The 19,706-nt window shown below is 38.3% G+C and overlaps 2 protein-coding genes across 5 annotated transcripts in view; both read left to right on the top strand.

The window, feature by feature from the left end:
* The window catches only part of LOC107660013 (myosin-11-like), a 30,017-nt gene extending 20,673 nt beyond the window's left edge, over positions 1 to 9,344 (top strand). For 3 of the 4 annotated variants that reach the window (XM_016449152.1, XM_016449150.1, XM_016449151.1), the window contains 19 exons: positions 59 to 196; positions 280 to 403; positions 502 to 673; positions 829 to 1,041; positions 1,167 to 1,311; positions 1,404 to 1,610; positions 1,739 to 1,843; positions 1,958 to 2,110; positions 2,198 to 2,446; positions 2,542 to 2,754; positions 2,863 to 3,075; positions 3,156 to 3,317; positions 3,414 to 3,542; positions 3,983 to 4,071; positions 4,365 to 4,488; positions 4,666 to 4,874; positions 6,132 to 6,240; positions 6,397 to 6,569; positions 9,042 to 9,344. In XM_016449152.1, the coding sequence (XP_016304638.1) occupies positions 59 to 196; positions 280 to 403; positions 502 to 673; positions 829 to 1,041; positions 1,167 to 1,311; positions 1,404 to 1,610; positions 1,739 to 1,843; positions 1,958 to 2,110; positions 2,198 to 2,446; positions 2,542 to 2,754; positions 2,863 to 3,075; positions 3,156 to 3,317; positions 3,414 to 3,542; positions 3,983 to 4,071; positions 4,365 to 4,488; positions 4,666 to 4,874; positions 6,132 to 6,240; positions 6,397 to 6,569; positions 9,042 to 9,183 (3,069 nt within the window). In that variant the 3' untranslated portion in view covers positions 9,184 to 9,344. Of the gene's footprint in view, positions 1 to 58; positions 197 to 279; positions 404 to 501; positions 674 to 828; positions 1,042 to 1,166; positions 1,312 to 1,403; positions 1,611 to 1,738; positions 1,844 to 1,957; positions 2,111 to 2,197; positions 2,447 to 2,541; positions 2,755 to 2,862; positions 3,076 to 3,155; positions 3,318 to 3,413; positions 3,543 to 3,982; positions 4,072 to 4,364; positions 4,489 to 4,665; positions 4,875 to 6,131; positions 6,241 to 6,396; positions 6,570 to 6,742; positions 6,776 to 9,041 lie in introns of all 4 variants that reach the window. The other variant, XM_016449154.1, reaches the window with a different exon arrangement.
* A 2,710-nt stretch (positions 9,345 to 12,054) lies between these two features.
* The window catches only part of LOC107660012 (disabled homolog 2-interacting protein-like), an 11,128-nt gene continuing 3,476 nt past the window's right edge, over positions 12,055 to 19,706 (top strand). Inside the window, exons 1-15 of the mRNA XM_016449149.1 lie at positions 12,055 to 12,802; positions 13,205 to 13,347; positions 13,533 to 13,611; positions 15,663 to 15,730; positions 15,850 to 15,935; positions 16,072 to 16,198; positions 16,320 to 16,418; positions 16,516 to 17,175; positions 17,253 to 17,397; positions 17,489 to 17,633; positions 17,859 to 18,095; positions 18,275 to 18,476; positions 18,578 to 18,669; positions 18,802 to 19,087; positions 19,162 to 19,275. Coding sequence (XP_016304635.1) covers positions 12,256 to 12,802; positions 13,205 to 13,347; positions 13,533 to 13,611; positions 15,663 to 15,730; positions 15,850 to 15,935; positions 16,072 to 16,198; positions 16,320 to 16,418; positions 16,516 to 17,175; positions 17,253 to 17,397; positions 17,489 to 17,633; positions 17,859 to 18,095; positions 18,275 to 18,476; positions 18,578 to 18,669; positions 18,802 to 19,087; positions 19,162 to 19,275 — 3,030 coding nt within the window. The 5' untranslated portion in view covers positions 12,055 to 12,255. The remainder of the gene's footprint in view (positions 12,803 to 13,204; positions 13,348 to 13,532; positions 13,612 to 15,662; positions 15,731 to 15,849; positions 15,936 to 16,071; positions 16,199 to 16,319; positions 16,419 to 16,515; positions 17,176 to 17,252; positions 17,398 to 17,488; positions 17,634 to 17,858; positions 18,096 to 18,274; positions 18,477 to 18,577; positions 18,670 to 18,801; positions 19,088 to 19,161; positions 19,276 to 19,706) is intronic.

The following is a 19,706-nucleotide window of genomic DNA, read 5'->3' as shown; positions in this document are numbered from 1 at the left end:
ATTTAAATGATGCTATTTAGTCCATGGCACTATCTTGTCTCTAAATTAATGTTCTCAGGATCTTGAGGAACATCTTGAGGAGGAAGAGGATGCTCGTCAGAAGTTGCAACTGGAGAAGGTTACCTGTGAAGCCAAGATCAAGAAGTTAGAGGATGATGTCCTGGTGATGGAGGACCAAAACAACAAATTACAGAAGGTTTAATTTCAACAAACTTTTTTTTTAAGATGACGTATTTTGGTCACAATCAGAGAGTTCAATTTTAAGTGCTATATTTGCAGGAGAGGAAGCTTCTAGAAGAAAGGATAGCAGATTTTAGCTCAAACCTTGCTGAAGAAGAAGAAAAATCCAAAAACCTGACAAAGCTGAAGAATAAGCATGAGTCAATGATCTCAGAACTGGAGGGTTTGTCCATTATTTACTTTTGATACACGATTATAATGTTTGTCTGGAAATTCAGTTAATTCAGTCATAAATTATCATATTTTTTTTATAATCTGTAGTGCGCTTGAAAAAAGAGGAAAAGACTCGACAGGAGCTGGACAAAGCCAAGAGAAAGTTAGAGGGTGAATCAAATGACCTTCAGGAGCAGATTGCTGACCTCCAAGCTCAGATTGCTGATCTGAAAGCCCAGCTTGCTAAAAAAGAGGAGGAACTTCAGGCTGCGCTGGCACGGTATACAGATCTTTAAAATCTTTCATTTAAAATGTAAAATGCATGAGTTTTTGACAGATATTTTAGAAAAGAAGCTAAATTCAAGATACTTTCACGTCATAATTCACACAGAAACCTACAGTAACCTTTGTTATCTCTCTGCATTTCTGTTTCAGATTGGAGGATGAGACAGCTCAGAAAAACAATGCACTGAAGAAGATCAGAGAACTGGAGGGACACATCTCAGATCTTCAGGAGGACGTAGAATCAGAGCGGGTTGCCCGGAATAAGGCTGAAAAAACCAAGAGAGACTTGGGAGAAGAGCTTGAAGCTCTCAAATCAGAGCTGGAGGACACATTGGACACCACAGCTACTCAGCAGGAGCTCAGGTGTGTGTAGACACAAAGATCTGCATTTTAATCTGATGTGCATTGTACAGATTTAATATAGTACACATTGAGAGAGGCTTTACTAGACACCATTGACCTGATCGTCAGGATGCATATTTTTTTAGGGCCAAACGTGAGCAGGAGGTTACCCTTTTGAAGAAAGCCATGGAGGAGGAGAGCCGTGTCCACGAGGCTCAGGTGCAAGAGATGAGACAGAAACATACCCAAGCTTTGGAGGAGCTTACAGAGCAGCTGGAGCAGTCCAAGAGGGTAGGCAATCATATCCAGTATCAACGTTATTTCTGTTCATATGTTTATTTTTCTGAAGTGCTAATGTAAAATATATATGAAATACTTCTTAGGTGAAGTCAAACTTGGAGAAAGCCAAGCAAGCTCTGGAGAAGGAAACATCAGAACTCCACGTGGAGATCCGTTCTCTTACTCAGAGCAAACAGGATGTGGAACACAAGAGGAAGAAGGTGGAAGGACAGCTTGTTGATCTGCAGTCTCGTTTCAATGACAGCGAGAGGCAGAAAGCCGAGCTGGGGGATCGGGTCTCTAAAATCACTGTGAGTGATGGTGGAGGACGTATTATTAGATATATTTATGGCATTGTTGGGAGAACCTACAACATGTTTGTTACTTTAAACATCTTGGAGGAAACAGTGTATTTAACATGTGGTTCTTGCCGTGGCAGGTGGAACTGGAGAGCGTTACCAACCTTCTTAATGAAGCAGAGGGGAAGAACATCAAACTTAGCAAGGATGTGGCTAGCTTAACTTCTCAAGTCCAAGATACACAGGTTTGTGCAATGTTATTAAGTGTTCTTTGATTTATAGCCTCAAAACAGAAGCATGATTTAGCAACGTGAACAGGATTTGAGGCTCACTTGCATTTTGACTCTTGACATTTTTAGGAGTTGCTGGCTGAAGAGACGAGACAAAAGCTCCAGTTCTCCACCAAACTACGTCAAATGGAGGATGACCGTAATGCCCTTCAGGAGCAGCTTGAGGAGGAAGCGGAAGCAAAGAGGAATGTGGAGAGACATGTTTCTGCACTGAACATTCAGGTAAGGTTAACAATAAGATGAATAATCTGTGGTCTTGCAACATTAAAACCGTAATATTTACATCTTGAATAACCCTTGTGTCCACAGCTCTCTGACTACAAGAAGAAGCTGGAAGAGGTGTCAAGTAACGTAGAACTTTTAGAGGAAGGTAAGAAGCGGCTGCAGAGAGACCTGGAGGCAGCCAGTACTCAGTTTGAGGAGAAGGCAGCAGCCTATGAAAAGCTTGAGAAGACCAAGAACAGACTGCAACAGGAGCTTGAGGATACACTCATGGATTTGGACAACCAGAGACACCTGGTTTCCAACCTTGAGAAGAAACAGAAGAAGTTTGATCAGGTTTCTGATTATTTCTCAAAATATTACACACCATGTCTGCTGAATTAATTAGTTTTGGATGTCGGTGTATCTTCACTTCTGCCATTTCCTTTCAGATGCTTGCTGAAGAGAAGAGCATCTCTAATAAGTATGCAGATGAGCGAGATCGTGCAGAGGCCGAGGCCAGAGAGAAGGAGACCAAGGCTCTGTCTTTAGCTAGAGCTCTTGAAGAAGCTCAAGAAGCTCGTGAGGAGCTCGAAAGAGCCAATAAAGCCCTTCGTGCTGAAATGGAGGACCTGGTCAGCTCCAAAGATGATGTGGGCAAGAGCGTAAGTTCAAATAGTGTAAACCACTAAAAAAATGTCAATCATGAACAAACCTTCCATTAGGTCATTAAGGTCAGAGAAATTTCAATCAAATTCATTTTCTAATTTTAGGTGCATGAGCTTGAGAAGTCCAAACGTGGCCTGGAGGCTCAGGTAGAAGAGATGAAGACTCAATTGGAAGAGCTGGAGGATGAATTACAGGCTGCAGAGGATGCCAAACTGCGTCTGGAAGTCAACATGCAGGCTCTGAAGGCCCAGTTTGAGCGAGATCTCCAGGGCAGAGATGAGCAAGGGGAGGAGAAGAAGAGGCAGTTGGTCAAACAGGTGCAGTATTGCTTCTTCACTCAAACTGTGACATCCACAACCATGTGTATATGGGTTTAGACGAACATTTTAACCAACAGGTGCGTGAGCTGGAAACTGAACTCGAAGATGAGCGTAAGCAAAGGGCTGCAATAGCTGCTTCCAAGAAGAAACTGGAGGGAGACGTAAAGGACCTTGAGGGCCAGATTGAGACATCTAACAAGGGACGTGAGGAGGCGATCAAGCAGCTCCGTAAGCTCCAGGTGAAAACAACATTTTATGACTGGATGAATTCACTGAACTCCAATTATAAATGCAATACTTTTTAGTAATTGTGTTAGTGTGTTTTTATAACTTAGGCTCAAATGAAAGACTTCCAAAGAGAGCTTGATGATGCTCGAGCTGCCAGGGAGGAGGTTGTATCCAGTGCCAAGGAGAATGAGAGGAAGGCCAAGACTCTGGAGGCTGAAGTTCTACAGCTGCATGAGGTGAGGCTACTATGAATAACATACTGAGGCAATCTGTCCCGAAAAGAGGTGTGTATGGGGCTGTTCATTCAAATAAATGAATTGTTTCCAAAATAGTACAATTCTGGGTTATATGAATTGGCTAAATTAGGGCTCACAAAACCCCCATGGGTTCGTGATGGAACTGCAGGGGTTTGATAGTGATAGAAATACAAATACAGGATTACATTTTAAAATGTATTTTGAAAAATAAATTGATATAGATATTGTAATTGATATTTTTGAAATGTATTATATTTATTGGAATGCTTGCATTACTTAAACTCTTAAGTAATCTTAATTCTTAAATCTTAAGTCATTTAGGTTCAGGGGTTCAGTTGACAAAACAGATTGCAGCAATTGATTTGCATGATTGTCTCACCTTTATTATTAAAGAATTCATTTAATTTCTTTAAATGTAGGACTTGGCTGCAACTGAGAGGTCTAAAAAGCAAGCTGAAGCTGAGAGAGATGAACTGGCAGATGAGCTGGCCAGCAATGCATCTGGAAAGTGAGTATGACAAATAAAATATCATAGAAATATTTGAATCCTGTGGAATTCATTATAATCCTCCGATAGATTGACTTCCGGTGGAACATGTGGTTCACTGTTACAATTAATGGTAGACATACTTTAGTGTGACTGTTTGTACAGTAACAGAGTGTAGTTCTAGATGTCAGTTATGTAAAATATCTCACTTTAAGGCATACCAGCACAGCTTGTGTACCGAAACATTACAGCAAAAATGTGCTCTAAGCACATTCTGATTTAAACTAATATGTGGTTTGACTGAAACCTCAAAGGTCTGCGCTGTCTGATGAGAAGAGGCGGCTAGAAGCGAAGATCCAACAGCTGGAGGAAGAACTGGAGGAGGAGCAGGGCAATATGGAGATGCTTAATGACAAGCTGAGGAAGAGTGCCCAGCAGGTACATATATTATATGGAGCCATGACCATCCGTGGCAAATATCAAGAAAATTATTTTTTTTTTAATTGATTTAAAACACATAAAACACTCATCAATGGAAATGCCATTACGGAGACAGAACTTTGTAATTTCTATGAAAACCATGTCATTTCCTCAAAAGTTTTCTTCATCCTTCAGGTTGACCAACTTACCAACGAGCTCCAGGCCGAACGCACCACATCCCAAAAGAACGAGAGCGCCAGACAGTTGATAGAGAGGCAGAATAAAGAGCTGAAAGCTAAACTCCAGGAGATGGAGAACCAAGTCAAATCCAAATTTAAGTCCTCCATCACTGCTCTTGAGACCAAAGTGGCACAGTTGGAGGAACAACTTGATCAGGAGAGCAGGCAAGTCTTTTATTATAGCAAAGGATTTCAAACTGGGGTGCGTTGACCCCCAAGGAGTGGCAAGGGGGACCACAAAAAGTGAACAGAAATGAAAAAGATGTCACAAATCATATTTTGAAAGAAATATTACCCAAAATAAGTTTTTGCGAGAAAAATATATGTATTCATCTCTCCCTCATTCATACATAGTTTGTACATGTGTTTGTTCTTAGCTTGCTCGATGGTTGTGGAATTATTTTCTATAAAGCTTCTGTGAAAAAGAAAATCATTTTAAAAGGTGCTATACAAATTTAATTTCAAATGTCTCAGTTGTGTTGTGATTAGGGATGTAACTATTAACCGCAAGCCGGTTGAACATAAACACATTTCATTACACCAAATACACAAAATAATGTTCTTTTTAGCAACATCATATGACCCCTTTAAAAAGAAATCGTGAATCGAATGGAATCGTGAAATCAAAATCGTGAATAGAATCGAATCGTGAGTTGAGTGAATCGTTACATCCCTAGTTGTGATACTAGGTAGAAAAAAAAATGTATAAGATTTTTTTTTTACAATGTAAATGTTTTCCAGATAATATTTTAATAATTTATTTTTACACGAGTACAATGATAAACAAAAATCCCTTTTTATTTAAGACTTTATCATTTTGAACACATTTTATCATGTTAAAATATTCACTTAATACTACACAAAATAAACCAATTCATAACTCATATACTACCATCAATAAGATTTTTTTAATAAGACATTAATACTTTTATTCAACAAGTAAATACATTTATAATGTTTCAAATGAATTAATCAAACTTGCTATCCACAAAAACACTAAGCAGCAACTGTTTTAACATTGATAATAAGACATATTTCTTGAGTGGCAAATCAGCATTAGAATGATTTCTGAAGGATTGTGCGATACTAAAGACTGGAGTAATGATCCTGAAAATTCAGCTTTTCTATTAAAATAGAAAACAGTCATTTTAAATTGTAATAATATTTCATTGTATTGCCGTTTTTACTGTATTTTTGATCAAATAAATGCAGCTTTGGTGAGCATAAGAAATTTATTTAAAACAAAAATATTACTGACCCCAAAATTTTGTACGGTAGATTATGCACTGTAGATCTCATGACAGCCAACTGAATAGTCAAAGCTTTTTTAAGCACATGATTTTATGTCACAGAAGACGTGATCATATCATTTCATCTTGTTTGGTGGAGTTTGGATGTAACTGATGTTTCTTTCTAATGCAGAGAAAAACAGAACACGGCAAAGGCGGTTCGCCAGAAGGATAAGAAACTGAAGGAGTTGATGACCCAAGTGGATGATGAACGAAAACAAGCAGAACAATATAAAGACCAGGTTAGCCATAAAGCAGCTATACTCTCTCTTCTCTTTTCCTATATTTTTCATACAAAGTTTAGGGATCATACCTAAATTCAGAAGGAAAGGGATCTTGTAATTGACTATACTAGAATGTAGTGTGCACTTGGCCTGAGAAGTGTTTCTTTTTCACAGGCGGATAAGGGAAATACGCGTGTCAAACAGCTGAAGAGGCAGTTGGAAGAGAGTGAAGAGGAGTCCCAGCGAATCACTGCGGCCCGCAGGAAGCTTCAGAGAGAGCTGGATGAGGCCACAGAGGCCAATGATGCCATAAGCCGTGAGGTCACTTCCCTCAAGAGCAAACTCAGGTACGCATAACGCTCCCAAGACCTGGTTCAGCACCCCAGAAAGTTCTGAAATCTTTGGGCAATAACTACTGTTTAGCTTTTGAGCTCTGAGCAAATTCTCAGCACTTGTTAGCGCAGCCCAGATACCTTCCCTTTATAGACTGCAAACCGAAGATTGTCTATCTCTGTTGCAGAGGCAATCCTGAACCCACACAGTGACTATGCAGGTACCTCTGTGCTCAAAAGTTGACACAGAAGATGTACTTCTCACAAATCTTTCTTTTCCTTTTTCTTGCCTGCGAGAGTGAAATATGGTTAATTACATATACTTAGGTTTTGCAGAGTGTGCACATAAGGTACGATAAGTAGCTTATTTTATACAAATTCTGTCGTCATTTACTCACCCACGCTTTGTTCATCTTCAAAACACAAATGATGACAGTATTAAAAAAAAAACAACTCAAGAGATTTCTGTCCCTCCACTGAAGCTCAACCGAACTCGCTTGAAGAGCGACAACAAACCTCATTGGTTCTTGCACATCAAGAAAGAAAAATCAAAATATTGAGAAAATCACCTTTATAGTTATCCAAATGAAGTTCTTAGCAATGCATATTATTAATCAAAAATGAAGTTTTGATATATTTATGGTAGGAAATTTGCATGGAACATGATCTTTACCTAATATCCTAATGATTATTGGCATAAAAGAAAAATCGATAATTTTGACCCATACAATGTTTTTTTGGCTATTGCTACAAATATACCCCAGCGACTTAAGACTGGTTTTGTGATCCAGGGTCACATATGTCAATAAAATGAAATCAGTTCATCACATAAAGCGATCGTGTTTCTTCAGAAGACTTGGAATAAACCGTTCGATTCATATAGCTTTATTACATTTTTTTGCATGACAGGAACACTTTATTGACCAATCAGCATCCATGACCATAACTATCCATTTTAGACATACTCTATATATTAGCTATTAAGTGTTTATCAATGCTTCCATCATTAATGATTGCTCCACTAAATCCTAATTTAATATGCTTGATGGAGAGCTCATTCTTGCACAATTAGTCTTCATTTTAATATTTATCAGACTAGCATATATTTGACCATATTTCCCTCTTCCCTCTCAAAGCATGGTTCTGTTATCTGAACCAACCTCATTTAGCCTGTTTACAGGTTTACAAATGAGGTTTTAACGCTGCCTTTAACCTCTTACAAATCTGATGTCTAATATCACTTTCCACTGTAAAGGATGCTTGTGGCTGTATTCTGGTGACATACTGTACTTATTAGGAAGCTGGTGTGATTTAAATCTGTATATTTCAGGTGCACATTTGTACTGCGAGGACTCCACACTAATCATTTATCAATGAAACAACAGCAGACAGTTATAGTACTGTAGTTTTATCACATATGAACTGAAATTCTCGACATCTTTTAAATCACTCTGTGATAACTATTTGGTATAGTATACTCTTAATAATACAGCGTTTCTCACACCTGAGTCAAGTCAAGTCACCTTTATTTATATAGCGCTTTTAACAATACAGATTGTGTCAAAGCAACTTTACAATATTAAGTATTGAGTCTTCGCCAAATAGTGAGACCGTGAGAAATTCTGGATATAGGCTACTGAAATCTTTTTTTGCAAAATATTAAAATTAGTGTGCATTTAGGAACGCAACATGCACCATCTTCCCATAGCTTACTTATGAGAAGTGCAACAAAAAAGAATCTTTAAGGGCTCCCTGCAGTTTTTTATCAAAATAAAAGTTTGATGGTTTAACATTTGAAAAAAAAAAACACCCATAAATATTAGTATTGGAATTTTATAGTTGTAATGTAAAATAAAATTATTATATTTTTCTTAAATATTCTATTTTTTTATTGCAGTGAAATATTACAAAAATAAATACATATTTAATTTAATTAATTTATTTATTTTCATATAGATAATCACAAAATGTTGGCCAAATTGTGCCGCCCTACAAACAAGCACCTGGAATTTTTTTACAATCACATTTTTTCACAATTTATTGCTGAAAAATTGTAATTATATTATTTATCCAAATTGTGCAACCCTAGGTAACATTGTCACCTCACAGTAAAAAGATCTCTGGTTTGTGTCCCAGCTGAGTGAGGAGGCCAGGAGGAAGATTAAAATATATAAAGCAAGACTGCCAAATTGAGCGTGTTGGGAATCATGTATTCCATACAATTGCTGATTGGTAAATCACTCTTCAGGATTGGGACTAGTTCACTGAAAGTTCTGCGATTAAATCTTTACATTTTTTATTTATTTATTTTAATTAACCTCACTCCCACTGACTGCTTGTAGGCTTTGCAAACAGTTTGGGATTATGGAAGGTTTCCTTAGTTTAAAATGGTTTCAAAAACTTAAGATGCTATTTAAGGGCAAACACAAATGAACCTGCAGTGAAAGTCTATGTGATTTTATGCTAAGATTCGTTTTATCATCTCAGGCGAGGCAATGAACCATCATCCTTCAGCAGTACACCGAGGCGCACAGGTGGTGGCAGACGGGGAATGATTGACAGCTCAGACGCTGCAGAGGATGATGCGGACATGCAGGGCGACTACAATGGAACCAAATCTAGTGAATAGATGCCTCTCACCATACTGTCTTAAAGACCTTCTTATCAAAGAACCACAATTTTCTTTTACAATGGTCATTATTTAGATCATAATTATGTTTTGTTTGACTGCAACAAAGCACTGCTGTTTGGCCAGTCATGATTTTATAGTTTTTTTATTATTATTATTGTTATTTCATTTGCTACAACCCTCAATGTTGCTCATATTCCAGTAAAGCATCATGAGACCTGCTATTTCTTTTTCAGGTTCTTTAATTATTCTTAAACATTTGAATGAAATGACCTAGTATTTTCCCTCACTCGGGTCTTGGGTAAATGGCTGTTCACTGTTTTGTACTGCATAACTGTCCCTGAATATACTGCACTTTCTCATTTATTTGGTATATATTCCTGCATTACATACAGCTTGGACATTTTCTAATCAAATTAACGGAGTAATTCTGGAGGACCTTTGACAGATTTTTTTTTGCAACAATAATAACTAGTGTGTCATGGTGTCAAGTTTACTTAATTTTCATTACTATAGAGACACCAAGTAAATGTGGTTGAGATGTAGACTGCAGCCTCAAGAAAGCGTCCTAAATTTAACCTATCAATGAAGGTGTGTGTCATGCCAGAAACATAATTATAAAACTTGCAAAACATTACTTCCTTATCATACAGTCAGGTACCTTGGAAAACTCAAATTTTCTAAAGTGTTTTAAGTTCCTTCTGAATGTTTGCTAAAAGTATTATATAAAACAAGACTTTTTAACAGACAAATACTATGGATTTCATTTCATTCTCCTACAAATATTTCAATATTTTAAATAGACACTGAAAGCAATTAAAATCCAACTGTTCATCTTCAGAACACAAATTGATATTTTTAATGAAATCCGAAAGCTTTCTGACCCTGCATAGACAGCAATGCAACTGAAACGTTCAAGGACCAGAAAGGTAGTTAGGACATCGAGAATACTTTTTGTGCACAAAGAAAACATAAATAAATGATTTACTGCTGATTACAAAACCGGCATTACTATCAAAATGCACATGACAATCACATTCGATTAATCGTGCAGCCCTAATAACGACTTTATTCAACAATTTAATTTCTTCCGTGTTAGTCTTCGATGCGCATTCACAAGAGTACCACAACGCATTCGTGTGCTGCTGCTGATGCAAGAGCCGGCGTTCTGACGTAGAACCAGCATGCGCTGCACCTTGTTTACAAGCAGAGGAATGCACACGCATGCGTCATGGTACTCTCATGAACACGCATCAAAGACTGGCATGGAAGAAAAGAAGTTGTTGAATAAAGTCGTTATTTTTGTTTTCTTTGCACACAAAAAGTATTGTCGTAGCTTCATAAAATTAAGGTTGAACCACTGATGTCACATGGACTATTTTAACAATGTCCTTACTACCTTTCCGGGCCTTGAACATGTTAGTTGCGTTGCTGTCTATGCAGGGTCAGAAAGCTCTCAGATTTCATTAAAAATATCTTAATTTGTGTTCCAAAGATGAACAAAGGTCTTACAGGTTTGGAACGACATGAGGGGGAGTAATTAATGACCAAATTCTCATTTTTGGGTGAACTATCCCTTTAAGTGAGGAGCACTTTTAGAACAATGACAAAGTTGCTGCCTATGTAGAGCATTTCAAAACAGTTCCTTATGAGGTTACATGTTAGTTAGGATGCTGCCTTAGAAACCCGCAGCTGGTTTTAGAACAGCTATAATGTTTACATGCATAAAATGTCAGATGCTTAAAAGTGGAATTGACCTACTTTGTGGTTTTTGTACAAACTGATCAGCACATTTACAACCATATTTGTCCCTAATTTTTTTTTCTTTGAGTAGAATGCATGCAAATGATCACAGTCAGAATCATTTGTAAGTATTAGAGTATGTGTATCTGGCTGTCTCTCCAAGCTTTGTTGTTTAATGCTGGAAATACTTGTCATCTTAACTGACACATCAATCTGTGACTGTACCATGTTATTCACAGGATACGGGTTCCTTTTAAGTAACAACAGGGACATCTGCTGACACTGACATGACAGTGCAAGACAGCTTTAACAACCACAACAATGAAACCCACTAATTAGTATGATAAATACACTTCATTTTAAATGTACATTTAATTTGAAATATATTTTAAAAGTTAAAAGGTTGGCACTTGTAATGTAAGGGTGTAATGTACAAATGTGAGGTAATCAGCATAAAACAGGACATTAGCATTACTTTGTACATTGGTTGGGAGTCTGTATGAAACCTTGAAATGTTACTGTACTGTATGTAAGTGAGAATTACGTGTGCCAAAATAAACAAGGTGATCTCCAATCTTATATGTTGAATTTTGTATGTGACAGTTTAAATTGAAGGAAGGGTTGACAAGATTACTTTAGTCTTTACCACAACAGGAAGCGGTTTTCATAGCAGGCCCCAGAGTGAGACAGGAAGTGCTGCTGTTGTGACAGGAAATGTAACTGTCACTGAACAAAACAAGAAGGTATTTAGGTTAAACTGTCAACTCTGTTCATATTTAATTAACAAAATCGAATCTTGATCATGTTACGCTACGATATTCATAAGTATTTTACCAGCCACAACCATACCAATTCAGTTCAAACTCAAATAGAATGTACACAAATGAGAACAAAACATGATCAAATGAAGGATTATGCTCTCTAGATGTTCCATAAATAAAAAGAACATAGCACTCTATTTTTGCACTAGTTGGGTCAGTCTGGGAAATATCCTCATCTCTCAGTCTTCCTTCAACCTGTAAACCTAACCTGATTTCCCCACCCACAAACTGACTGGCTTCCTGAATATTGGACGACAAGTACGCACCGAAAAAAAGCCTCATACCTACAAGAGCTGAGGACCACAAAGGTTGCATCAATTCAAACAAGCCAATAGGTGAAGTGAGCAGATGATGAGATCCGAAGCACTCGAAATTGAAGATACAAGACGTTTAAAGACCTCTAGAACTGGTAAGTGCAGAGGAAACCCTACTCATTGAAAATACAGACTTTGCATTCTATAAAAAAGCATCCAACACCCAGAAATTTGGGTCACGGAGAAGGAATCAAATGGGTACAAACAAAGATCCAAGTGCTGAGCAATCAGCACCACAGATTGAAGAAGACATGGATCTATCTCCTGAGCAGAACAGTCCAGTTGATCAAGACCCACGACAACCAGAGGATGGCAAGCTACTCAACACGTATAAGTGGCTCACGGGGGCCAAGAATGAGACAGTGACACAGGGGACTATTGAGAGGCTAGAGAAAGGGGCTTCAAACAAATGGAATAAAATGCAGAGTTGGCGCAAAGCTCTGAGTGAAGACGTGGGGGAAAAGTGCTCGACTGCAACTCGAGGGAGTGAAAGCCCATCCAAACCAGACAAGCCGGCAACTTCAAGGAAAAACCCTTTCCGCAGAGCTCTTTCAGAGCCACCAGGGTCCCTCTTGTCTTCGGTCCTGTCCTCCTCTTCTGCATCTGGGTCCTCCAGCGCACAGGCATCTGGGTCCACTGTCCAGGACACAACACAGAGGGGTAAAATAAGGAAGTACCTGCAAACGGTCTCACAGAAGTTCAAGAGACAGCGTCTACAGAGTACTGCCTTTGCAGAGCATGGTAAGAGCTTTATTTTTTAATGCTAAATGTTCTACAAAACATACAAGCTTGAATAAAGTTGAAACCATTATGAAGGTTTATTGTTCCTTAGAAAGACCTCTACTGTTGGATAGTGTAGACTTACTTTCTAAGTAAGATTGTACATGCAGATGCCACTAAATGGCGCTAAAGAATGAGAGCACAACAACAGGATGTCAGAGATGTAGCAATAAACAAAGTATAGAATCTACAGACCTAAACATGTAATTGGATATTGACAGGACTGATAGGACTGCTATCAACTAATTAAGCCCTTATGATATTGAAATTGGATTCCAAATTCCTTGTAGCATGTTTTGTCTTTGCAGCTTATAGGCTTTTTAAATTAAAACATTGCATGTCAACTCTTTTACATTTTATGAGAATACAAACACAAGTGTGATCCTGAGAATGTGGCCCAAGAGCCTGTTCGCCTCTCCTGGGCCCCTCCACAAGACGTTCCCATTTGGGACATTAGCAACTGCTTTCTTCAAGATGGACAGATCCTTATCCCACGTGAGGAGGAGGTAATGAACAACACACACATTCAACAATGCCAACAGATGAGACATTATACTTTAAATAGATTAAGGTATTGGATGTATGCCCTTAAACTGACTTTGAAGCATCAGTCCAGTTTGTTTGGAAATGCTATCTGATTTTAGGTTAAATAATGCTGCCATTATATCATTATCTTTTGAATTTATTTCAGCCTTTGATGAGGGTACAGAACCGGGCCAGCAGTTGTCTCTCCAGCCTGAGTCTCCAGAACATCAGTGGAAGTCATACTGGTCAGTATCACAGAGTTTGGGTTTACACAAAGACGCCAAACTTGAAAATGTCTAAATGTCATTGCATTATATACAACATCTGCAAACAAACGACATTAGAGCTTTGCTCAGAACTTTCTGATCCACTTTTATTTTTATCTAACTGGCCTCATAAGAACAAATGTGAACAATATCTTGTGAAGAGCATTGGGGGGATTGCAGTACACTTGAATGAAGTGACGGCCTAAAGCTCGCTGTGCCCTGACAGTTTAAAAGCTGGAGATGACTACAAGAGATGAGAGAGATTATCTGTCTCTATCTAGCCAATGATTGCCTGACAAAAACTAAAGAGAAGCTAGATAACTTATTCACAGAGGAAATGGCTAGCATGGTTATGTGTGCGTGTGCTTGTAAAATTGCTTCCTTTGAGTGTCTGAAGATATCATCGTAACTGGGTGTTCCATAGCAGAGGACGACTGAGACTGATGGGGTGTGCGGTCTAGTTCACTCAAAATAAGCATGCAGGACCCTTATATTAAAAATAATAATAAAGAAAACCATAAAAGGGCATTTATAAGTCTAATGTTCTGAAAGGAAAAAAACTGATTCTAAGCTACTCCAAAGCATGGGTTTCAGGCGTTGGATTGTATGTGGAGGGGCACTAGGTAAGCAAAATGATTTTAACTTTGCCTTCTTAAATGATTCAATCCGATCATTTTGCCGGAGAGTTTAATGCATGTGAAATTTAATCAGCATTAAAACAAATCTAAGGAGTTTATACTGATCTTAATTTTCAGTTAATTCAGTTGTTCAGCAAAGCACAAAGATATATTATGAGTAGTGCTTTCAAATACAATGTAGTTTATCGTAGCTTATTTGTAGGTTAATTTACTTACCAATTTCTGTGCTTCCATAAATACTTAATGGCATTTTGATCTGGTAATTTAGAAGATCATATAAGACATCTTCCTTCTTAAGTTTGAAAGTATGTACATTGTGATGGAACAAAGGGAAGCATAAGTCAAGTTTTGTAAAACGTAAAAAACTCCTAAAAAGAAGGTTGTTGACTATACCATGATGGACATTGGGTGTTGAACACAGACTATATGTGGGAAATATGTTGAAAGGAGTTGAAGCCATACTATTTTTTTTTTTTTTTTTTTTTTTTTTTTTTTTTTTTTTTTTTTTTTTTTTTTTTTTTTTTTTTTTTTTTTTTTTTTTTTTTTTTTTTTTTTTTTTTTTATGTTTTGTGCTTTTAATACCAGGTCATGCATCACAATTGGCTTTGGCAGACTTTCAATAAATTCTAGCTTCATTTCTATTTCCAGTAGTTGCTGAAGGAATTCAATTTGTTGTAATTTTTCAGGTTGCACTTTTGCACTTTTTCACTTTTTGCAAGTTAGTTAGCCTACTTCATATGCTTTGAAAATTTATGACAAAGTGCAAAGTGTCAGACTTTGTCAGACACAAAACGTTAATAGGCTGCCAAACAAATATGACTCATTTTTACAGCTGCTGCTTTTGTAATCGTGATTTACTTAAGCACCCTTAAGTCTAACCACTATAATCATTTAAGTCCAAAAATTGGGACCACATGCATTGCATAATGCTGCTTGTCTCTTATGCTTTCATAAAGGCACATGGATGAACAAGTAAAAGCTAATTTTTGACATAAAAAATTAAATAAGCCCCTAAATTTTGGTTCTGTTCTGTATTAACAGAATTCAACTGCAGTAACATAGTTACATTTTCTGTTAAACTGAAAATTATTGATCTGATGCACATAGAAGGAAGGAAATGACTATGCTTCCTGCCATGGTTTCAGAATCTGCGATTGCATTGAGATTATTTCTTTCTGCAGTATTTTATCCCACCAGAACAAAATAAACAGGAAGACATACATGCATACATACATTTGATCATTTAAGCGTAAATGATCAATGATTGCATTATGGAACATTTTTCAAAAGAAAAGGGACAGGCCACCTTCAGTGCTCACTACAGACAAAAGAGGAATACTGTGGCATCAAAGTGATCATCTAATATAGAACGTGTTCTCTTTCTCTCTTTAGAGCTAAACCCAGATCCTGTGGTCCCCCAGAGTGGTACCAAAATAAAAGGGCATGATGGTGGCGTCAGAGTTAGTATAAATTAATATTTCTAAGAAATCTGTACAATCTGAAACTGTTGCTGAACAAAATGCATGCATACATATATGTATTTTCCCATGACAATCCTTTTCTCTCATTCTCATGCTAGAATTTAATCAAGCGCCGCTTACAAGGTGATGATAAAAGGAAAAGCAGCACACAGCTCAATACTGCAGGACTAAGTGTTGCAGGAAGGTGGAGGATCATTTTTATAATATAGAAAAAGACTGATCTGACTCTGTAGTACCGATTACTGTCAACTGGATCAAACATATCATCTGATGGTTTTATATGATATGCCATTTACCAGTCTTTCACACTTTCTATCAAGGTATGGTTCCAGAGAATCTTTATCCATTCCAGTCAGTGCGGCAAAAAGCCTGGATCTTAGTGAAGACCAGGCTACCGTCATCAGGCCAGTCCACAGCTCGATTCTAGGGGAGAAGTACTGTTTTCAGGTAAACATCGCTGTTGCATATTAAAGTACAAACTATGTTTAAATTTTCTGATCTTTATGTCAATCCATAATCCAAACCAATTACTTATTTTCTGGGCATTTCATTGTGTAACTCATAAAAGGTCATCAACTCAGAGAATAACCACTGCTTTGGGTGCAGTTCAGCTGCAGAAAGAGACCGCTGGATTGAAGACTTGCGTCGTGCTGCTCATCCAAATAAGGTACAGAATATTCTTTAGCTTAAAGAGCCATCAAAATATGTCATTAATTTTGTACTTGTTATAAATAATGATAATGTTTTATACTGTCTACCTTCAGGACAACTGTGAGCGTACTGAGTACTCACTGAGCCTTTGGGTTAATGAAGCAAAAGACCTTACCCCAAAGAAGCGATATTATTGTGAGGTTCACCTTGATGGTACGTTGTTTGCTCGTACCAGTAGCCGGGCCGTGCAACGCTCCAGCCAAGCAGTTGACGGAGGATTTGGAGCAGCTGGCACAGGCCATGGTGGTGGTGCTTCAGGAGGTTGCCAGCTATTCTGGGGCGAACTTTTTGAACTTGACAACTTGCCCCCTGTCAACCAGATCACCTTGCACCTCTTTAGAGACGAAGACCCCAAAAAGAAGAGGCATTCCAAGGATGACTCTATCTTGCATCCTCTAGGAAGTGTGGCTCTCAATCTGGCAGAAATAAAAGGACGGGCCTATCAGGAGAAGTGGTATCCCATCGTTCCCTACAAGCCCCCAGGAACAAGTACAACAAAGGACCAAGTTGGCCCGCAAGCTTCACTTCGAGTCAAGTCCAAATTCAAGATCCTGAAAATTCTGCCTATTGAGAGGTACAAGGAATTTGCAGAGTATATCACAGTGAATTATGTGGATATGTGCAGCAGCCTGGAACCCCTTCTCAATGTACGGGAGAAAGAAGAACTTGCAGGAGCACTTGTTCATGTGCTCCAGAGCATTGGGAAAGCTAAGGTAAGAAGTGGCAACAGCAGTAATTTTAGGAAAAGGCATTAGCTCTTCGGATTTCTGAATGGCTTTTGAATGTGCAGGAGTTCTTGATTGATCTCGGTAGTGCAGAAGTTCAGCGCTTGGGAGAAAATGAGGCTTTGATTTTCAGAGAGAATACACTGGCCACAAAGGCTATTGATGAATATATGAAATTGGTGGGCCAGAAGTATCTCATTGACACACTTGGTAAGGACTATTTTACTGCATCCCTTTTTATAAAACTGAATGTGTCATCTTATTTACCTCTAACCTCCTGTTTAACCTTCTTTACCCACAGGTGACTTCATAGCCAGACTGTATAGTGGAGGAGAGAGCTGTGAGGTAGACCCACAAAAATGCTCTGCCTCTGATCTACCAATCAACCAAAGACATCTAAAGGAGACATGTGCAGATGTTGTAAAGAGAATAACTGACATGCAAGAGTAAGTTAACCTCAATGAACACACTCCAAAAAATTATATTTGAAAACAAAGATCAAGTACAAAGTATTTTCTGTAGAAAACACATCTAAGTTGACCGAATTGTTGTAATATACTATCCATAATAGTAACTAGATATACTATGTCCACTTAACTCCTAACGGGTGTCATTAGTTTTCCATTGGAAAATTATTTTTAAATGATCAATTCTTTCCCTTCTATGAACAGCTCATTCCCTGCGGAGCTGAATGAGATTTTTTCCAGCTGGGTATCAGATTGTGAGGACAGAGGTCAAACAGACATCGGACACCGTCTCATATCAGCGTCCCTGTTTCTTCGATTCTTATGCCCAGCGATTCTCAGTCCATCACTGTTCGGCCTCACCCAAGCCTACCCAGAGACAAACACCCTTCGCACTCTCACTCTGACAGCCAAGGTCATTCAAAACCTTGCAAACTTCACCCTGTAAGTCCCATCTGTAAAGCCAGATTTACTGTAGTATTTTAGTCCTTCATTTTCTGATTACCGATTCATCTTCTAGTTAACTTACATCAAGTCTACAAAATGTTTTTTTATATTGTTTATATATCCAAATGGAATTAAAAACTGATTGGCAACAACCATTTTATCTCAATATCCACCAGGTTTGGCGAAAAAGAAGAGTACATGTTTTTTATGAATGAGTCTCTAGAACAACACTGGGAACCTATGCGAGGATTCTTACAGAAAGTATCTGATCCAGACAGTGAAATTGCCATGGCTCGATTTGATGGCTATGTAGACCTGCCCCTTCGTCTAGCAGTCCTACACAATCTCCTGATTGATATTATTTCCGTAATGAAACAGGTAACATAAAACATCAAGGCTCATCTAAGCAAGTCCTCTGCTGTCATCTTTGATCAGAAGACTATGATGTGCTCATGGGCAAAATTACATCTTTTTTGTAGGACCAAATAGACAACCTACAGCCCTTGCCTTTAATCCTGAACCAGATCACAGAGTTCCTTGGCCAGGAAGCGCAACGGATCCCAGTTAGCAGGTAAGGTTATATTGCAATATAAACAAAACTCCCCAAGGGAGCTCCAAGACAAGCTGTATCAAGCTTTAAAATCAATGTTAGTTCAAAGTATTAACACGCCTCTCACCTGTCTCTCCATTCTTGCTGAAACAGCAGTCATGGAACACCAAAGCCTACATATTTACCTCCAAAGGATCTCCCCAAGTACAGTCCATTACAAAACTCCATGCAGCAGTTTCCCATAGACTCAAAACCCAACCAAGGCAAAGAACGTCAGCGGAAGCAGGTGCAACGGGCTTTTAGTGTCCCCAACAGACCATCACGGCATCAGCGGCAACCAGTAAAAAGGCAGACAAGCAAAGAAGAGCTACCCACGCAGTGCCAGGAGGACTACAATCAAGATCAAGATCCCTGTTTGGAAATTTCATCACCTAGCAATGTGAGTAAGATTTTGCCAATGATGTGCTTTCAAACACATATTTCCTTTGATGCGTATTTTCTGTTTGTGTGTAGGCCATAAAATCCAAAGCCCCAGCAGCAAAAGTACTCTGGATCAAACAAAACAACAGCAACGAGCCCTATCAAAAAATAGGGCAAGAGCAAGAGGAGACAAGCACATTAGACAGGGTGGGTCTATTTTGCATACTCTAAAAGCATCTAGTTTCAGGACCATCAAGTGTTACTGTATAATAAAGCACAATAGTATGAATTTTTAATGGCAGTCTCATGAAAAACTAAAATGGTGTGTTACCATACTTGTCTAAGTAAAACTATTTTACCACTACTCTGATGTTTTGTCAGAAATAACTTGTGTAATAAATGATGGAAATTGTGTAATAAAATGCCACAGTATGTTGACCAATTTTTGGTGTCTCACAGCATGCGCAAGAGTTGGCTGAGCTGCGTTTAGGCGTTGAGCAGGTGACCGAGCGCGAGCTGGAGATGGCCAAGCGGTTAGAAGACCTCATAGTCCTGACCCAAGATCAGAATACACAGCTACAGGCAGAGGTTCAGGAACTTCGTAATCTGGTAGCCATCCGGGAGGAACAGCTGGCAAG

The sequence above is a fragment of the Sinocyclocheilus anshuiensis genome, unplaced genomic scaffold, assembly GCF_001515605.1.
Source record: "Sinocyclocheilus anshuiensis isolate Anshui unplaced genomic scaffold, SAMN03320099.WGS_v1.1 scaffold55, whole genome shotgun sequence".
Taxonomy (NCBI): domain Eukaryota; kingdom Metazoa; phylum Chordata; class Actinopteri; order Cypriniformes; family Cyprinidae; genus Sinocyclocheilus; species Sinocyclocheilus anshuiensis.
The sequence above is the reverse complement of the archived record's forward strand: the minus strand, read 5'-3'. Positions and strand labels throughout refer to the sequence as shown.